Source organism: Strongylocentrotus purpuratus, unplaced genomic scaffold, assembly GCF_000002235.5.
Source record: "Strongylocentrotus purpuratus isolate Spur 01 unplaced genomic scaffold, Spur_5.0 spur5_scaffold_7, whole genome shotgun sequence".
NCBI classification, from domain to species: Eukaryota; Metazoa; Echinodermata; class Echinoidea; order Camarodonta; family Strongylocentrotidae; genus Strongylocentrotus; species Strongylocentrotus purpuratus.
The window spans coordinates 4199428-4219283 of record NW_022145613.1 but is presented as its reverse complement, the minus strand read 5'-3'; the positions used below and the strand labels follow the sequence as shown (position 1 = coordinate 4219283).

The window sequence follows — 19856 nt, the reverse complement described above, 5'->3', positions numbered from 1 at the left end:
GATAAATTTGCCTGCTTTTGCATACTGATGCAAATTTATTTGTGTCTGCGGAGAGGAGGTTGTAATTTTTAGGGTGAAAGTTTGGATGATTTTTAGACATTCATCTGTACTATCTATAATATTGAATTCCGAACCATTTTTTGTCATATCAAGGCAAGATTAATTTTACTCTATGTTTTTTATGTTTGTCCTATTCGTATCAGTATACTGTAATACTGTGTTTCATTTTGTTGTATCAATTTTCATATGGGAAAGTTTCTCGTTGTTCATAGAGATGGGATGATCTTCTCACAGTGTTTCTATTCTTATTTTTAGTGAAGCTCTGATATACACTGTACATCCATTGTGTATGGACCAATCATTTGTATTGAACTGAAAGTTTTATTGTCATGTACATTTGTGTATGTTTGTTTTTCTCTATGTATTCTATATCCAGTATAATATTAATCATTTTTTATGTCTTTCATCCATAGATCTAATCCTAATTGTCAACAGGACATTTTTCATGTAATTTTTCCTGTTATATATTTTTTAATCTCTTTTTGTTTTAGTTCGTCATTTGTATTCACAGTACATGTATACCTTTAGAAGTTACTAAGATCATATTTCATGGGTTCTGTCAATTTGATCTCATTTTAATTATTTCTTTTCTCTCTCTGTCTTTTCTCTTTGTCTTTACTATCAGTTTTCAGGAAGTGGGGATGAACCAACAAGCATGCCAGAGATGCCAATCACATACTTCACCCAGTATGACGCCGAGACTCCATCAACTCCAGCAAATAATGTCCGGGTAAGCCTCCCCCCTCCCGCATCCCACCTCAACATCATGTTGTCATGGTGATCATGTGCACAGAGAGGGTGAACGGGAGGGTAGATGATGAGACTGGGATGGCAGTGTCTAAATCTGATGATGATGATGATGATGGCCATTTCCTAAAGTGTAGAAGAATGTTCTGATTTGTGAATTATGATGAGGATGTCACTATGGTGACCCTCGTTTACTGAGATGTGTGTGTGAGTGTGTGTGCATGTGGGGGGGGGGGGGATAATAATTAGGATGATAACATCAACAAGATGCTCTCCTGAAGTTGCATTGACATGATCTTTGTTTCCTAGTGATCTTTATAAGGTTGATAGCATTAATGTTTGAGCACGGAAATGAACTGTGTCAAGGTACATGTACAAGAATGAACATTGAACATTGAGATGCAAGGACAAGAGAAGATGAAAGAGGAGAATCTAGGGATCATTTGGTCATAAGGGAGGAGAACAGTTAGGTGGAGGAGAAGAGGAAGGGAAGGTATTGATAATAGTGGCCTTGTGGCAGGTTGGCCTTGTGCTAAACAAGTTATCCAATAATGTGTACTGCTACTACACTACTCATTTAGATTAGGGAGAAGATGTGTTATGAAGATAGAAGATGGGAAAAAGAGAGAGAGAGAGAGAGAGAGAGAGAGAGAGAGAGAGAGAGAGAGATATATATACAGAGATACATGGTAGAGGTGAGCCAGAGGATGGATGAAGGGTGAAGGGGAAAATGGGAAAGAGAGAGAGAGAAAGAATGAGAAGAAGTGAATCAAGTAAATGAGAGAGAGAGGAAGAGAGTGTGAGAGAAAGGAAGAGGGGGAGAGGGGGGGGGGGGGGTGGGGTTGAAAGAGACAGAAAAGGAGAAGATAGGAGGAAATAGTTGATAGAGGGAGATATAGTGCTATGTGGAAGGAGGGACAGAAGAGCTAAGTTACCAGTGGTATCAGTCAATGCTCACCAGCCTGAGATAAGACGATGCTGACTGATAAGACTCCCTGTAGACTGCTCATCTCATGTTGAAGAGAGTTTAATGACCTAAACCTCATTCACACTTAAATCAATGCGACCCCTCTTCATGGGGTGGACAGCATCTCATGAAACCCTTGGGCCAACATTCCCTTGAAACATTTGTTACAATATTAAACACTTGTATATGTACATGTACAAGTCTGAAGTTACAACTGCACCATAAGTTGCTCTACCAGAATGTTATCTTCACTAGATTACATCCCTAACGAGGTAATTTAGCGGCAATTAGTGATTTTCCAGGCACTTCCGCTGGAGTAACAATGACATTGCTCCAACTGACAAATATGTGATACATGCATTCTATCGGTAAAGGGTGAATGTTACTAAAGTAATGAAACCAATTTAATTAGAGATGAAGGAAAAGGATATTCTACTTGAGTGTTCTTTTGGGTCCATCTTAACCAGACCACTCGTTAATCTGTAGTGTGAATGGGTTCCTCTCTAGCTAGGCTCATGTTTCAGCCCTCTCTCTACCAAGGTTATACATAAAGCCATCTGACAGAGACATTGGCATGTAACATCTGAATTAGTCATTAGAGATCATTCTCTCATTGACTGATGGATGGGATGGACGGTAATAGAAACCCAGTCGAGGTTATGTTACCAATAGGCGCGTCCTCATCATCTTGAGATTGCCAAATAGCCCGCTATTTTTGATTTGAGAAATAATCCCGAAGTAACAAATCGCGTCTTCACTATCTCGAGATTCGACCTCGAAACTTGAAACCCGACCTTGAGAAATTAGCTTGAGATATTTTGCTCAGCGTTAGTGCGTATTGCGAATCTTCGGTGTAGTGAAGACGCACAGGACAAATAGCTGGATATTTTGCAAACTATCCCAAGATATCTTGGGATGACAATCCTGACCAAATATCCTTCTAATTGCTACTTCGGTCTGATGAAGACGCAAATTAGCTGGATAGTTTGCGATCGGGATAGTTCAAATAGCTGGATATTTGGCAATCTCGAGATAGTGAAGACAGGCCTATAGGGTCGTGTGGTTGGTTACAGCCTTGCATCAAATCTCACACATTAACCTCCTTGTATAAAGAATGGAAAAGCCAATGACTTTGCTCATGAAATTTACAGAAAAGTACCGTCGACCATGATCCTTGCAATGTCAGCAACATAACAACAGGGTTTCGAAATGAGTTTTAAAGTGAGTGAAATCCCTACATTTCTAATTGAATTAGTCTTTAAAGAAATGTTAAAGTCCAAGTTACCGAAAGGACTGTATAAAGAAAAGTACAGAAAAGGGAAAAAATAGTGAAATGCAAACCATTTGAAATTTCAAAACGTGGGAGACCGTGTAAAAGGAAATATTTGCTCAAGATAATGCGTTGATGATATGATTTATCCATTCTAGGGGCACGGCGTACAAGTACTATCTTTACCACAGCTTTGGCTAAGCTGCCCTATGGCTACAAAAGCATTCAAGGAATAACGTCCTACCAGGTACACATTTACTACACCTGGGTGGAGGATGGCAAATGTAGAATGATGTCTGGCCAGTCGGACAAACCTCCCAATGAATTAGATAACAGTTGGAATAACAATGTCTTCTTTTTACTTGTTATGACAGCTACCAGCCAGTGTACAGCCCCCTCTGGAGCAGGTGGCTACCATCCTACCCAAGGCCCCACCCACCACGCCCACTTTGCAGGCCACGCCTTCCTCTCAACCAGCTGTAGTCGTTCCTCCTGGGGATTCTATGAAAGGACAGAAAGGAGAGGAGGGCTGGCCGGGAGTAAACGGTATACATGGCAACCCCGGCGTCCCAGGGCCACGTGGAGTAGGAGGTTAGTCACATTGGCTGATTTTTTAGATGGTGGTGCAGGAATCTGAATGGGAATTGTGCCCTTGGACACTTACACAAGACCCTTTATGTAGTAAATGCAGGGAACTGGGAATTGTTCAAAGAATAATCAGATCTGGTTTGATAGAGAACCTTTATCAAGAAACATTTTATTTTGGGTTAGGGAAATACACTGAAGTTATTGACAATACTTGCTTGCCTTAAAAGTCATACATCTATTGAGAGCCAAAAGGGCATTAACTCTATGCTTAATGATGCCCATTTGGTCCACAGAAAAACATATTCTTGAGGATTTATTAAACCTGTTATCAAGTGAAAGCATGATCTGAATCCAAGTTTCCCACAAGATCTCTGGCTCCACCATCTATCTGGTTTTGAACTATAAAACAATAGTGCTAATCATTCCTAAGATACAAGAAAGTAATTACTAATTTGTTTTCTGTCTGATAACACAGATCTCTAACTTATACTGTAAAACCAGAAACTTTAATGACGTGAAGCTTTTACTCCACTGAATCTCCATCACTAGCTAGATTTGGGAAAGTTTCATGCGCATGAAAGCTTCTGGTTTTGAAGTATGGCATGGATATTGACAAGCCTAGTGAAAGCAATTACCTATTTGTGTACCTGATAAATAGCTCTTTGACATAATGTATTAATGATACATTAGATAAGAGAAACAAATGATAACAATAGTCATTAAAATGCTGATAGGTTCTTATAGAAATGTGCTTAAAGGGATTAATAAGAAAAAAGCTAATTGACCAAATGTAAAATGAAATGCGTAGTTAGTACCTTGCTATAAATGATTGTATAACTCTACCTTTGTTATCTATCTGAGATTTAGTCTCTATGATATATTTCAACTCTCCTGAACCCTGTAGCAGTTGTTATCTCAAATATATTTTTAGTTAGCAGGTTTGTTACACCAAATCTTGAATAACATTACATTTTCTTTTGCAAGTAGAAACAAAGTATCGTTAACTATATTATCATATAACTCTGTTGTTTATTATAATAATCTTCTTATGTTTTATGTATGAATGTGAGTAAATGCGTGATCCCCTGTGTGGCGTGAAATGGAGTCATATATATAATACTCAGTATATATTTTGAGGCCTGGACACCCAATTAATACTTTTTGATGATGCAAAGCAGCATAGGAAATAGCACTTTACACTTAATACTGAATAGTATGTATGTATTAGGAGATGACATGCATAGAAAAATATTTTGTTTTGTGTAGTATAAGAAATACATTAACTTTAAAGAACTAAACTTAATCAACAGATGCAGCGCTGTCTTGCCATAAGAAAAATGTGGTAGGCAAGCTATTAAAAATGATATCTTGACAGCAAAATGGTGTGGATGCAAGCAGAAAATATACCTTTAGTAGATATTTATCTTTAGTATAGCTTTATAAAGCTTTGTGTTGTTAACAATTCTATGTTGTGTGTTGTAGTCTGTTTCGTGCTCTAACCATTGAATCCAACAACCTATAGGTGAAACTGGACCCGAGGGGCCTGAGGGACCAATGGGGCCCAAAGGGGAAAAAGGTGAGTTTGAAATGGTTCTGAGACACAGACAGCTGCCTACTATTCCTATTTAGCAGGAACTATTCTTCTTTTGTTTTTCTTTCTTTCTTTTTTGCCTTCATTCTAATGGTGAGAAACCAGTATTCCTCTATCATTGGAATTTCTGTTTAAAAGAATTATTATACACAAGAATCTGGCATTCCTTCTTGCCTTGACATGTCTCTAAATTTTCCTTGTGAAGGTTGGTAGATGTGGACAAACATTTATAGTCCTAGGCCCTTTTTCATAGAACTTGTTAACTAAAAATAACAATTACAATAACTGGTATAAGCTACTGAAATCATGGCATTTGATTGGCTGAGAGCAAATTTGTCATAGAAATTTATCATTTGTTGTTGATAACAAGTTTCATGAAACAGGGCCCTTTTCCATTCTTGACTTACAACATTATTGTGAAATAAGTTTGGTACCAAAAATGGGGCTGAAAAATTCAATGATTTATGACACATCTTTCTTGGGTGCTTGATGCTTGATGATATCATTGCCTCAGCTAAAGTCAAGTAGTCAGTAAAATACTCAATATTGACCTAGTAACAGTTATAAAGAGAAAAAAATGAAACTACTTTGCAAATGCATAATGAATTAAAAGCAGACAATATTTGCTGGTGTATGTCATAGAGCTGGAATAAATCTGAAAATCAAATCTGAACGAAAAATGTGTCACGCATGCCATGTGGGATCTGTTTTGGAAGGAATACCCAGGAGGTGGTAATACGGGTCATGATGTTATTTAGAGATCGATCTCCGGGTACCCATCATCTCATCGGTTCTTTTAATGGTGTTTTGATTCCATCAGTCCATCCTATCTATTTCCATGTCCCCCAGCTATCATCTTCATCCTCATCATCCCATGTTTGTAAGAAACCATCTGAATAGAATGACTCCAGATGGGCCGGATCACATCTGCATCCATTTAATGTCCGATCACCCAAATCGCTCTCTTTCAACCTCTTTTGAGGTGCTCCGTTCAGGTTTAAAGAGAAAGTTCAGTACTGGTAAATGTAATAAATAGTTTGTTAGCTTTACTATTCATTTTGTTCCTAATTGGGAGAAAACAACATGAAAAGGATTGATTTAGAAGTACTCTCACTTTTTTTTTTTATAGATATGACTAATAATCAATAATTTGATCCCATTTGTATTTACATTCCTTTAAACTATACACCAATCTGTGATCCTCGTATCATAAAAAGGAATCTAATGGTGTAGTCTAACCTGATGATATGTTCGGCAAGAAACTAGGCAGATGTACAAGAGCCAAACTACATATACCTGGTGTTTTAGAAGTGACTTAAAATTCTAACCTCCCCTTAATAACCTTAATAACCTTAATGATAAATAGGTGGATGGATTTGGCAAATGTATCAGTAAAGTATTCCATATAAATTAATATCAATTTCTATGTAAAAACAGTTGTATATTGCAAAATATTAAGCCCTTCAGAAGTCTGTTTTTTAAATGTATCAAATCATTTTCATGGTTCTATGGTGCAATTGTTATTCATTCACAATCTCTTGTCATAATTTTCATTACTTGCGTTACTGCCGTCTCCATCAACATTTTCATGCAATCATTTTGTTTCATTTTGACATTTATCATCTTATTTTTCTTTTTCCATAAATGTGCTATGTAATGTTGCTACTTGTATTTAATCAACTTTTGTTAACATCTGTGCCTGCTGGCTAGGTCATACGTACTAAATGCATGATAATACCGTTTAGTTTAGTTTATTCAGCAGTAACCACTAAACATATACCGGTATATACTACAAAGAAATATAATCCATAACAAAATAATGACCTTTGTACTTAATACATGTATTATAATAAATCTATTTACTAAATACTATTTTACCTATAAAGTAATTTGTATTAATAAATATTCTATGAAATATTGTCTCCAATATTTTTTTCAAAACATTTTCTTGCTCATCTCTCTCTCCATCTCCCCTCATTTTCCATCCCTCTTCCTCTCCCTTTCTCTCTTCTTTTTTTAAAATTATTGATTTGTTACTTAGTCTTTCTCTGTGCCCAACAACTGTATCATTAAATCTTCCATTTCATTATCGATGTTACCATTGTCACCAGCAGCCTTATCATTATCTCCATGATCATCATCAACATAGTCACCATTGTCATCATTGTCATCATCTTATCATCGTTATCTTTGGTATAGAGTGCACCCATTTAAAAAATTGTATTTTGACAGTTTAAGTCAATCCTTGTATGTGTTCCTAGATAGTTCATGATCTGTCAGGGAAAAAAGTAACTAAGTGGGCCTTTTACAATTCAGAAAAAGAATAGTGATTATTTATTTCAGGCATACATTAAAATGTACAATGATTTTACAAAAAGTGCATAGTCCATAAAAAAACAGAAACATATAATAGAAACAAATACCAAACAAGAGTAATATTGCTAAAAATATATTTTTTTGTTACAGAAAAGTCATATTCCAATATAAATTCTTGAGATGGTTAAATGATTATTCAAAAGAATTATTCCTTCCATGCTGTTGTTGGTAAAGTCAGAAGCTGAACCAGAAACAACTGTCCTCGCACTACCTTCGCTATAAAGTTTGTGTGCCTGATGAGTATATTCCATGCCCATTTTGACAGTTCTACAAGCATTTTAACCCATTGCCTACTGGAACCGGGTAGTTCCTGTATTAAACCAATGGGTAAAAAGAGAATTCAGTAGTCAATGGGTAAAAAAAAATGAAAGTTCATTTATGACATTTGTTCAAAAAAGATTTGCACAGAAGATTAAGGTTATGGTTTTATACTGCTCCTATTCGTCCTACCAGGTGACTTAGGGGATGCTGGCCCTGTAGGACCTCTAGGTGAGGAAGGGTTTCCGGGTGTGGCCGGTCCTCCTGGTGACCCAGGGGTCAAGGGTGAGGAAGGTGACCAAGGAATGACCGGAGCAACAGGAGCAAAGGTGAGATTTGATGAATCTGGATGTACAAGTAGTGGCAATAGTCATATAATACCTAGTACAGTTCACATGAACTACATTTATCCACCCTAAGTAATGCTCAAGGTGCCCGCACTGTACTTTTATCCATCTAGCTGTAGCCATGCAGCCGTAAGTTGCTAAAAGCGGATATAAGGTCACTAATGTCCTTTGGCAAGACATTGATCTGCATTTGCCACTGACACTCAACCCAGGTGAAGTAAATGGGGACCGGTAGGAAGGAATTCCTTGAATGCTGTGAGCACCGAAATCGGTAGCCTAGCAGAGCCGGGGTAATAATTGGGAGTGCCAGGAGTGTCACGTATGACAGACATGAGCACTATACAAGAACCAACTATTATTATTGTTATTATTATACACTTTGGAAAGTGATCCGTTATTAGCTTTATACATTAATCATCATGAAATCAGCATACATTTATTTAAACAGAATATATCCTACCTGGTACCTATTTACTACTTCTGGCTTAAGAGGAACAACTTCAGATACAATGCCTTGTGTGAGGTTCTATTTACATCACTTTAAGGATTTGTATTCATGACATATAATAGTATACTATGATTCTACATCTAACATAGATAGCTTAAAACCAAAGACAGAACCCAACTCAAACAGACCAGTTTACGTTTCTATTCATCTATATGCATGCATGTATTTCTCAAATAGAAAGTGCTCTTGAAAACAAATAGGCTTGCCTGGTGTTTGCCTGACATATCAACTTGTCTTCAAGATGGATAAATCAATATATAATGAAATCATAGGTGATATTGATAGTCATTCAACAAAGGTTATGGGAAGACGCGTAATACAGATTTGATATCTTCGTTCACTGGTCCCTGCAGTAAATACTTCAAGTCTCTGTTGTTCACAGACTAAGACAAATGTTTGTTGTTGTCTCTCTTAAATGCTAGGGAGAGCCTGGAGTAGGTGTCCCAGGTCTACCTGGTGTTGCGCCGACCCTCAGCTCTGAATATATGATGCGTCTGGGAGGTGAAAAGGTATGTTGAAGAGTAGAAGAAGTACTTGTAAAGGGAGAAAACAAATTGTGAGCTTTCTCATAATTTATATTCTTATACATAAGAATAGCATTGTAGTAATGTTATACGAAAATTCTGATATTTGGAAATCTTTCATATAATGTTATATAAAAATAATGTTATTTGGAATTCTTTCATATTCAGAATATGATTAAATCAATTTGCAACTCGTGTACATATTTTGAATCTCACATTTGTGTGGTTTCATATACCAATAGCTGCTAGTGAGGGGGAAGCAAGCATCATTTATGTTTTCTAAAATGTTAAAACATGTAGTTATTCTACATTATTCTGCTCTGCAATGCAGTTTATTATTTTATTATCTGTATTCAGAACTTCATATTGTTTCTTTTTACTATTCTTACTTGTTTACACACAGGGTGACCCTGGAAGGGATGGTTACCCAGGTGTACCGGTACGTATAATACTCCTCCAATATTCATCATATTTGTCCTACTCTCGTGATATATTTGCCAATCAGACTTACAAATTATACCAGTCCCAAAAGACAATATGACATGTTAATGAAAATTCAGCCCAATAAAAGTGGAATGCTCATTTTATATTTGAAATGTTGATAATTTTCTGACCATCCACAGGCAATGTAATATGTGCAATATAATAATTCTATGTAGAAAAGAAACCAGCTTTCATCACTACTAAATATTTCACCAGTGGACTTTAAACATGCTTGCCAATACCTATATTTTTTTTCATGGGGTGAAGTAGGACCGCAACACTTATTTATCTTTGATCCATGATTAGACTTTGAATAAGCAGTCTTAACAGAATGGTGTTTTCTTTTCACAGGGTGTTCAAGGACCAATGGGAATCCCAGGAGTTGATGGTATAGGAGTGCCAGGTCCAAAAGGAGATAAGGTTAGCATCATTGTTACCAAGGGACTTTTTGGTATAAAATCACCTAGAAGTTGCTTGATTTTGTTTTCAAATACCAGATTTGCTTGTGGAATGGGTAAAAAAAAATTCAAGAAAAATGCTAGAGATTATATTTCCTAACATTTGTAGCATTAGTTATGCTTGATGTATGACTCTGTCTTGTCTATTATAATAGTCTTGTTGAACTTTCTATTTTTTTGTAGGGTGAAATAGGACTAGGTTTGTCTATTCAAAATTGCAGTACATCTCATTTATGATAGTCTTGTTGAACTTTCTATTTTTGTTTGTAGGGTGAAGTAGGACTAGGCTTGCCTGGCTCTCAAGGTAAACCTGGTAAAGAAGGACCAAAGGGAGAGACTGGGCAAAGAGGACTGCCAGGTCCCTCATCTCTTGAAGTGAGTACACTGCTAGAGTTAATTATTTCTTATCTTTCTATATCCAACTTCCATATCAACTTTCCATAAATGTAATCATATTTGAAAATGTCCTTGACGTGTGAGAGGAGTATTGAGGTTTGGAAAAGATAGGAGATTCTTCTACTCAAAAGAATATCAACTATGGTGTTTTCATATTAGTTGGATTTCTGGGAATTCAGATTCAGTTTGTATCTTTTTCTCAAATAGCAGCTTATTGTATCTTTTTGTTATATGGTTTACACATTCTGGACCGAACTATATTGATATAGTTTGAAAGCATTTTACTTGCCCTCATCATAACTACAATCTTGAATTGTTAATTATTGTCTGTGATTATGAAAAAGTAATAAAGGATTTTAGATTCCCATTTCTTTGTTAATGTTCTTGTATCTCTCTCACAAATGTCTTTTTCACAGAGTTTTATTGAGGGATCTGGACTGGAGATGTTTGTTGTAAGTATTATTTTTCTTCTTTGCACATCTTTTTAGATGTTGATACATTTTCCTATTGAATGCATTATAATGCATAATTCATATGTGATGCATATGTATAATTGTATATACAAATAAATCTGTTTGGAGCCAGAAGGGCATTAACTTGTATAGTTTTACACAGAGCTAATGCCCTTCTGCCTCGGAACAGAAAATACATGGATCAGCTAGTTTTGACTTTAATGTTTTCTAAATGTGAAGTTGTTAAACATCAATGTAAAGAAGGCAAGATGAGTACTGTAATATTGTTTTAAGTATTGTGCTCAATTTCCCTTTGATTATTAAACAAGTTCAGAATTTCTCCATTCATTTAAAACTTTGAACGGAGGCATTAATTCATTTTCCTTTTGTATGGAATATACCAACAGGGGCCTCCTGGTCAACCTGGTTCTCCTGGACGTCCTGGAGTGATGGGACCGCACGGACCCCGAGGTGAATCTGGTCTGGATGGGATTCCTGGTCTGGATGGTGTTCCAGGACAACCTGGTCCTGCAGGCCGAGATGGAGAACCTGGTCCCAAGGGAGAACCGGGAGCTCTGACGGAAGAGGAGATCCTAGATGAGATCGCTAACCTAACTGCCGAGTTTGAGATGGAGGGGTTGTCTGGAATGGATGGGTTTAATGGATCCAGAGGCCCTCCTGGTGTACCGGTGAGTATTGCTGGTTGAAGTGATGATTGCGATGTTGGATGATAGTGGTGGTGGTGGTGGTGGTGGTGGTGGTGGTGGTGGTGGTGGTGGTGGTGGTGGTGGTGGTGGTGGTGGTGGTGGTGGTGGTGGTGGTGGTGGTGGTGGTGGTGGTGGTGGTGGTGGTGGTGGTGGTGGTGGTGGTGGTGGTGGTGGTGGTGGTGGTGGTGGTGGTGGTGGTGGTGGTGGTGGTGGTGGTGGTGGTGGTGGTGGTGGTGGTGGTGGTGGTGGTGGTGGTGGTGGTGGTGGTGGTGGTGGTGGTGGTGGTGGTGGTGGTGGTGGTGGTGGTGGTGGTGGTGGTGGTGGTGGTGGTGGTGGTGGTGGTGGTGGTGGTGGTGGTGGTGGTGGTGGTGGTGGTGGTGGTGGTGGTGGTGGTGGTGGTGGTGGTGGTGGTGGTGGTGGTGGTGGTGGTGGTGGTGGTGGTGGTGGTGGTGGTGGTGGTGGTGGTGGTGGTGGTGGTGGTGGTGGTGGTGGTGGTGGTGGTGGTGGTGGTGGTGGTGGTGGTGGTGGTGGTGGTGGTGGTGGTGGTGGTGATGATGTTAGAGATGATAATAATGATGATGATGGCAGTGGTTGAGAAGAGAGAGAGACTTAGATAATGAATAAATTGTTCAAGTTCATATTTAACTAAATAGTGATGATATCAATTGTACTAGATTTTGCTTTCAAACATTATTGAATAGGTAAAATCAGTGTATTTGCCCATTCATTGATCCTGATGTAAACTGACATCTGTTCCAAGTACAATGTCATAAAGCTATTTAAGTTCAAATTTGAATCATCATTCTTATTTTATTACCAGGGTGCTGTTGGTCCTAAAGGAGATTCTGGTATGGATGGAAATCCTGGAATGAAAGGTGAAAGGGTAAGTAAACCAAACAATTAATTCTTCTGTTTATATGTTCTACAATTTTCTAATTTTCTGTACTGCTCCCCACATCATTGCAGCGTGTTACTGAAAGGGTGTTTCGTTTGGGGTGAAGGCTGAAGAAGATTTAGATGTCCAAAAGAACTAACTGAGGCAATTTCATTCTGCATCTAGTAAGAATTATTCCAGATTAAACATCTAAATAATGTGTTCATGCAGTTATTTATTTTGCAGATCTGGGCGTGTTTCACAAAACTTGTCATCAGTGAAAAATGACAGTTTAGTAATAAGCTAGTGAAATCCTTGCTTTTGATTGGTTATCAGCAGATTTTTCATTGATTTGTGTCACTTGTCTTAAAAAAAGGCTTTGTGAAACACCCAAGGTGATTTAACAGGGATAATGCTGGATGAAAACTTAAGATATTAATATGTTGTTTTTTAATTTCATCATAATATTTTACCAATCATTGTTCTCATTCAACAGGGATCATCTGGTCTCCCTGGTCTTGAAGGACCTGAGGGAATGAAGGTAAGACTTTGTCAGTTTTATGTCTTTACTCAGCATTGGAGGAAAGATGGAAGAGAGAGAGGGAAATAAGAAAAAATGAAGAAAAAATGAGAACATGTGAAAGATGGATAAGACAATGTCACAGTGGGAGAGAGATTTTGTTTAATGGATTAACAGAGAGATGGAGAGAGAGAGAGAGAGGGAGGGAGAAAGAGAGAGAGAGAGAGAGCAGGAGATAGAGAGAGAGAGAGAGAGATAGAGAGGGGGAAGGTTGTCGGAAAGATTTGTGAATGGCTTTGAATGGCTATGTTTTTTAATATTATCTAACCCTCATAACCACACTTTGTCTCCTCATTTTGCAGGGCGGCCCGGGTCAGAATGGCATACCAGGTGTACCAGGCATTGCTGGAATACCAGGGGAATCTGGTCAGAATGGAGCCAGGGGTGCACCGGGCCCAGCTGGTCCCCCAGGGCCACCAGGACCCTCACCCCTCCTACCACCGGGCTTCCCATGGACCAATATGGCCCTGGTGAGTATCCAGAATCAACCTTCACCCCTTGATATTGTTTATTTTAACATTATTTATTCAGCATGTCTACTGAAGAAATAAAAACAATTAAATTGATAAGTCGTGTTGTTAGTGATAATGGATGTACTGAAATTTGGCCATAAATCTATTTCATATTCATAGGCACCTTTTAGCTATCACTCATGGTGCAAAACCAGTCTAGGGCTCTGTTGCATAAAACTTTTTCTTACTATAATTGAAACTATAGTAGCTACCATAATTGGCTGGTGAATTAATGGTAAGCTACTATAGATGGCATTTTCCATTGCATAAAAAGAGTAGTAAGTTACTATGATAGCAACGTCATTGAATCGATCGAAACAAGCAGGCGCATGCGCAGATCAGCGAGCGGGATGTTTATTTTTGTCGACCGTCTGCTACTGTTCCGAGATACCAAAGTTCAGTGTGGTACAATGGCGTCCCCAACTAACGTAAGTTTACGCCTTTAAAATTTATCGATCCAATTTTGTAAACTGCAGTACTTCAGAAATGAAAATGAATTGTTGTAAGTCATGTTGACTTCGTAAATTGTGCAAATCTCTTCAAATTTCATTGAATATAGTGACGTTTTTGTTACGGTGTCGGTGATGAATTGTGTGGTTTGTTGATGCAGCTGTGTCGAACGGGATGGCCCTGCGAATCTCCCCCGGAGCTCTGGGGGAGATTTAGCGGCATCTCTGTGTGTGCGTGTATCGTACATTGTCTGTGATTGCTTGTTGTAATTTTGTATACGTCCACGAAGGTCTTCTATTATTAATTTAAACATCGAAATACATCATCCATGGTATTTCAAACGACTAACAATGCTCCTTACGATGCAGAGTCACAGTTCGATATATTTTCCTAACCATGCAATTTCCATTTCAAATTTTTGACCCAAAAAAGGAATAGTATTTACAATTTAGTTTTGGCTTTGTTTTCATTTCTACTTCACAGTTGTCTCAGAATGCAGGGGCCATGGAGCTTCTCCAGAGAATGGGGGAGGAGGCAGGAGCAGTGGAGGAGGAGGTGGAGGGGGATGAGGTAGAGATGGTTGTGGAGAGGGAGCCCAGAAGGGGGAAGATGAAGACAAAATTTGGTGGAAAAAAAACAGTGAAAAAGTCTAAGGGGATGTCACACAAAGAGTACCAAGAGAGTCTCCTTCAAGTTGAGCAGGAGAAGCTTGAAGTGATGAAAAGTAATCATGATTTGATGAAAAGTAATCATGAATTGATGAAAAGTATGCTGACAGTGATGTCAGAATACTTATCATCAAATCGTGATTGTGGAAAATGATTTTTTTTTTTCATTTTTAGAAAATTAACCATTATTTGATTTGATTCCATTGACTTCAAACATATCAAGATTCTCCTGCTCAATATTTGGTTAGATGCTTTTGGTATTCTTCAAACTATGTACAATTTTACCTCCCCCTTTCCATTCTCTCTCTCCTAAACCATCTTCATCTCCTTCTTTTCTTCCAAACATTATTGGTGCCTATATTGATGTTTTATAATTAATGTCTTACCAAGTAACTTCACTTTGTAAATCACTCAACTTTCATCTGTGTAATATATGTAGGGCAATCTTTAACCTGACAGAACCTTGTTTCTTAACCAACTAAAGTTAGTTAAAGTTAGGAGGTCAGAAAACTATGATCACTGTATTTTGTTGTTATAAAATACAGCATTAAATCTATACATTCACATTTAAATATACTGTATAGTGCTTGCAAACAAGTTATGACATTCATGAAAAGTAATTATTGATGAGTTCTGCTCGAAGAGCAATGCCAGTCAGCTGGTTCTGGTCTGCGGGGGGGGGGGGGGGGGGGGGGGGGGGTGGGTGTAGCACTTTATCCGGTTCCACTTCGATGACTTGCTCCGGTTCTTTAAGATCTTTAGCGATGTTGAGGAGCACGGCACAGGCAGTTATGATGTCACATGCTCTTGGTGCAGACATCTGGATCCCTTGTCCCATCAGGCACCTGAATTTGTTTTTCAATTGCCCATTCAGTTGTTCTATTGTCACATGTGTTCTGCAGTGTGCCCTGTATACATAGTAGTCAGAAATATTATAATGAATAAATAATCCAACACTGTAGTAATCATTTTTTTTGCAAGCCATCGTACATACTACATCTCTCAGGATCTTTATTAACCCAACTTACCCTTTAAGAAAAAGCATTTGTAAATATCTATATAATATATGCTATTATCTTTCCAAGACCTTTTCTTCATTTACTACATCATTAACAAAGACTCAAACTACAATTGTATTCATTTTGTACCAATTTAGTTATATACTATTATAACATCTAAATATTTATTTATCTTCTTTAAGTTATACATTATTTATATTCAAATGAACATAATTTAAAAATGTATATAAAGTATTTGGTATTATGATCTATGTGCAAATTTTGAGATGTACTTTGTACAAATATTGTTGGTATTATGTTATTAAACTGATACATTCCATCACTTTTAATCATTGAAGGGCTCTCTGATTATTTGTAACACTTTAAAGATTTGAGTGAACGTGATGGATTGAGTACTTGCCTGTTGTAATTTCTTTCAGCATTGCCTTGTGGGTCCCGTAGTGGGGTGATTAGCCAAGGCTGGAGGAGGTGTGATTAACAAAACAAAACAAATACAGTTTGGGCTTCTCTTAATCCATAGCAAACAAATTGAGAAAAATGTCAGACATTACATTGTACTTTAATATATTTCTTTAATATCAATGTGACATTTATTTGTTTAAATTAAAAATTAAAATTATTAATATAGACTAAATGGATGATTGATGATGATAATGATGATGTTGATAATGATTTTAATGATGAGTAGGATGATATCATGATATTGGCAGTGATGATGATAGTGATCAGAGATGCTGATAAAACTGTCACATACCCTCAATACTCGGCTGTCATGAGTGCTCCCAGGCCATCTTGCACACACGTTTGTTATCCTGTACCTCGCATTACAAATAAGCTGCATGTTTATGAAGTGCTCCCCCTTGCGATTAGTGTAGATGTACTCTTCCTCGTGAAGGGAAGCCCCATGCAGTTCAACGTGAGTCCCGTCGACGGCCCCGACAACGTTTGGCATGCCAGCGAGGTTGAAAAAATCCACCTGTGCTGTTCTCACTTCTTCCATGGTTTCCGGGAACTTGATCACCTGTTGGTAAAGAGTAAATATGTGTTAAATTGTTGTCATATATGTCACACTTTTGGCAATGTTCAAATTCATAGACTGTAAATAGCGTTAATATTCAACAACAAAAAAAGTGAATGATTTTTCATCTAATTTGATATACCATAGATGTTTTATTGTATAGTACTATTTCTCATCATAGTCAATTCACTATAACGAATTGTTATGATAAGGGGAATTTGTTCAGGGGGAGGTAATAAGTCGAGTGTTTCATGTTCAATTATTGATATAGTTCATGAATAAGACATTATATAAACAGCAGTGATTTGATGAAATTCGAAAAAAACTCCCACTATGATGCCATCACATGTTTTAATCCAAGATAACTTTTTAATTATGTATCCTTTATCATATTTAATGGCCCATTTTTGTCTCGCCTGCGTAGCAAAAAGCGAGACATAAGCGTTGCTTTTCCGGTGACGGTGGCGACGGCGGTGACGGCGATGGCGACAGCGGCGGCGTCAACATCAAAAACTTAACCTAAGGTTAAGTTTTTGAATTTTTGATAGAAGTATGTGTGATCCTTCCGGATAACCTGTTAATCAGGTGGAGGCATCCCTGCCTGCTGAACCTATACAACTTGAACATTTGTTTGTCGTCATATAGGTCCAAGGGATGCCTCTGTCTCCTAAGAGCTGCGGCGTGCTGTATGGTATGCAGTATGGCTGCCATCTTGGAATGAAAGCTTACCGTAATTGATTGATGGTAGTTAACGCTACCTTCATAGCTGTAGTAAAGTTACCGCTGTTTCTGAAGTGCTTACCACTAAAAAATTACGTTAACTCTTTTTGCAATGGAAAGTTAACGCTAACATTAAATTTAACGCTGTTTCTGGACTTACCGCTAAATTAGGGGCTTAACGCTACGTTAAAAGTTTTATGCAACGGGGCCCAGGTCTTGGTTTTCAAATCTTGGTGTTAAACCTCAGAACTGAGGCTAAGTTAATGCAATTTAGTATCTACTTCCTGATCATGGACTAAAGACTCCGAGGCTCTTCTACAGTTCTATTAATGATATTAAACTTCATGATGATATGTACATTGTAATTTTTCTGAGATTGTAATATATGCTTTTTCCAATCAGTAGTAGCATATCCTCTATCTTCATTTTTCTTCTCTACTCTCTTTTCTCCTTCCTCCATTCCATGGCCTTTTCTCTCCCTCCGCCTCCATCTCCGTCTGTGTAACCACTATGTTTCTCCTCTCATGTTCAGAATCAAGACCAGGAAGGAAGTGCTGATGGAAGCGGGGTATGGAGTGGAACTGTTCCACCTGTAAGCTAACTTTCTTCTTGTGATGATCTTTTCTACAGTAAACCTGTATATTCTCTGATTGCCATGAGAAAATTGTACCTCATTATACAATATAACAAATAAGATAATTCAATATTGGCAGTAACACTTTTTTTTTTGGGGGGGGGGGGGCTAACTTCCATTATGTATCTAGCGCAGTTCATTCCATATACATTTTTACTTTCTGCTATAATTATGTCATTGCCTGTCCATCAAGACAGAAAATAAACGTTCTTATACCCTCATATTTCTGATTTAATGCAGACTGCGTGTGTAATAACTGCAGTGATTATGTCAGGGTAATGTTGCTTATTTATAGGTGTTTATGTAAATATTAATATATATGTATGTATGACCAACTGTTAATGGGTAATCTTGCTTCATTGAAGGTATTTACATGCAAAAATTCATGGTATTTCTCTTGTTCCTTCATTGCAGTACTTGATGGGATCTCCTGGTGTACAAGGCCCACCTGGACCAGAGGGTATGCAAGGAGAACCAGGACTGGTCGGAGAACCAGGAATCCCAGGAGAGCCAGCAATCCCAGGGATGCCTGGTCTAACAGGAGAGAGGGGAGAGAGGGGGTTGCCTGGACCTAGGGGAATGGAGGTGAGTGTGGTGTCATTCTCTTGTAGACATTACTTTTGTGGTGCATATTTGCCCTTCTTCGGAAATGGTGTAGTCAACAATTTTTTTACATTGGGGTTGCATGGCATAAAAGACTAAATAATATATTGCTATTATTCAGAAGTATGAATGTAGAAGTGCAAAATGAATGTTTGTTTTTTCATGAACTGTATTGCCTTTTGCAGGCTCTTTAAGATATCATAACTGTTATGCATACTTTGTCTAGATATATACCTGCTTAATTATGTTTTCATATTTGTCCATTATACACCTTGAATGAGTATAAACTCTGTGGCCCAAATTCTCAAAGGAGGTTTGTCGACAAACCTAGGTTTATGTGCGTCATATGACACGATTTGACACGTTTTTACAAACCTTGGCGTCATATGAATTAGGGCCTGTGTATCTTGCCAATGGATTGAAGTATGACATTCATCAAAGGAAAGACGAACCAAATTGTATTATACAATCAGTAGCTAGGTAATTTCTAGCCTTTTCATTCTGACATTCAGCTTTTACAACATGGTGGCAGCGGTGGGATCGCAACGATATAACATGGGATTAGATAGGAGAAAAGACATTTTATTTATTTATTTCACTCTCTTTTAAAAAACATCAGAAATATATACATGTTTGTTCATTATCAACATAAGATAAAAGGAAGTGCGGAATCATGAAAGCCAAAATCGTCTTGAGGAGAATGATCCCCAAATAAGTACTGAGCATAAACAAGATACAAACGTATTTTATATATAAAACATCACATACATTCACAACAACAGAGGACAGAGGAAAGATAAAGGTAAAATAAGGTAAAGACAGTTACAGGAGATAAGAAGAGAGAGAAGATAAGAAGGAGGAAGTTACAACTTGAATTTTACATTCTACATACTAAATGACAATTTCATTTTGTTTCGCTTAAATAACCCTTGAATAGACATTGAACTTACATTGCTATAATACACAAGAATGAATGTGGAAGACGTAAAATTTCCAAGTGTAAGTTACAACAGGAATTGTATCATATTGTGCAGGCTCTGGAAGAC

The 19856-nt window shown here is 37.7% G+C and overlaps 1 protein-coding gene across 3 annotated transcripts in view; it reads left to right on the top strand.

Moving 5' to 3' along the window:
• LOC576214 (collagen alpha-1(I) chain) overlaps positions 1 to 19856 on the top strand; it is a 58726-nt gene that overhangs the window by 18563 nt on the left and 20307 nt on the right. For all 3 annotated transcript variants that reach the window (XM_030974385.1, XM_030974383.1, XM_030974384.1), the window contains 15 exons: positions 686 to 790; positions 3419 to 3635; positions 5155 to 5208; positions 8053 to 8186; positions 9135 to 9221; positions 9640 to 9675; positions 10071 to 10139; positions 10448 to 10552; positions 10990 to 11025; positions 11433 to 11714; positions 12553 to 12615; positions 13103 to 13147; positions 13489 to 13656; positions 18106 to 18165; positions 18622 to 18792. In XM_030974385.1, coding sequence (XP_030830245.1) covers positions 686 to 790; positions 3419 to 3635; positions 5155 to 5208; positions 8053 to 8186; positions 9135 to 9221; positions 9640 to 9675; positions 10071 to 10139; positions 10448 to 10552; positions 10990 to 11025; positions 11433 to 11714; positions 12553 to 12615; positions 13103 to 13147; positions 13489 to 13656; positions 18106 to 18165; positions 18622 to 18792 — 1632 coding nt within the window. The remainder of the gene's footprint in view (positions 1 to 685; positions 791 to 3418; positions 3636 to 5154; positions 5209 to 8052; positions 8187 to 9134; positions 9222 to 9639; positions 9676 to 10070; positions 10140 to 10447; positions 10553 to 10989; positions 11026 to 11432; positions 11715 to 12552; positions 12616 to 13102; positions 13148 to 13488; positions 13657 to 18105; positions 18166 to 18621; positions 18793 to 19856) is intronic.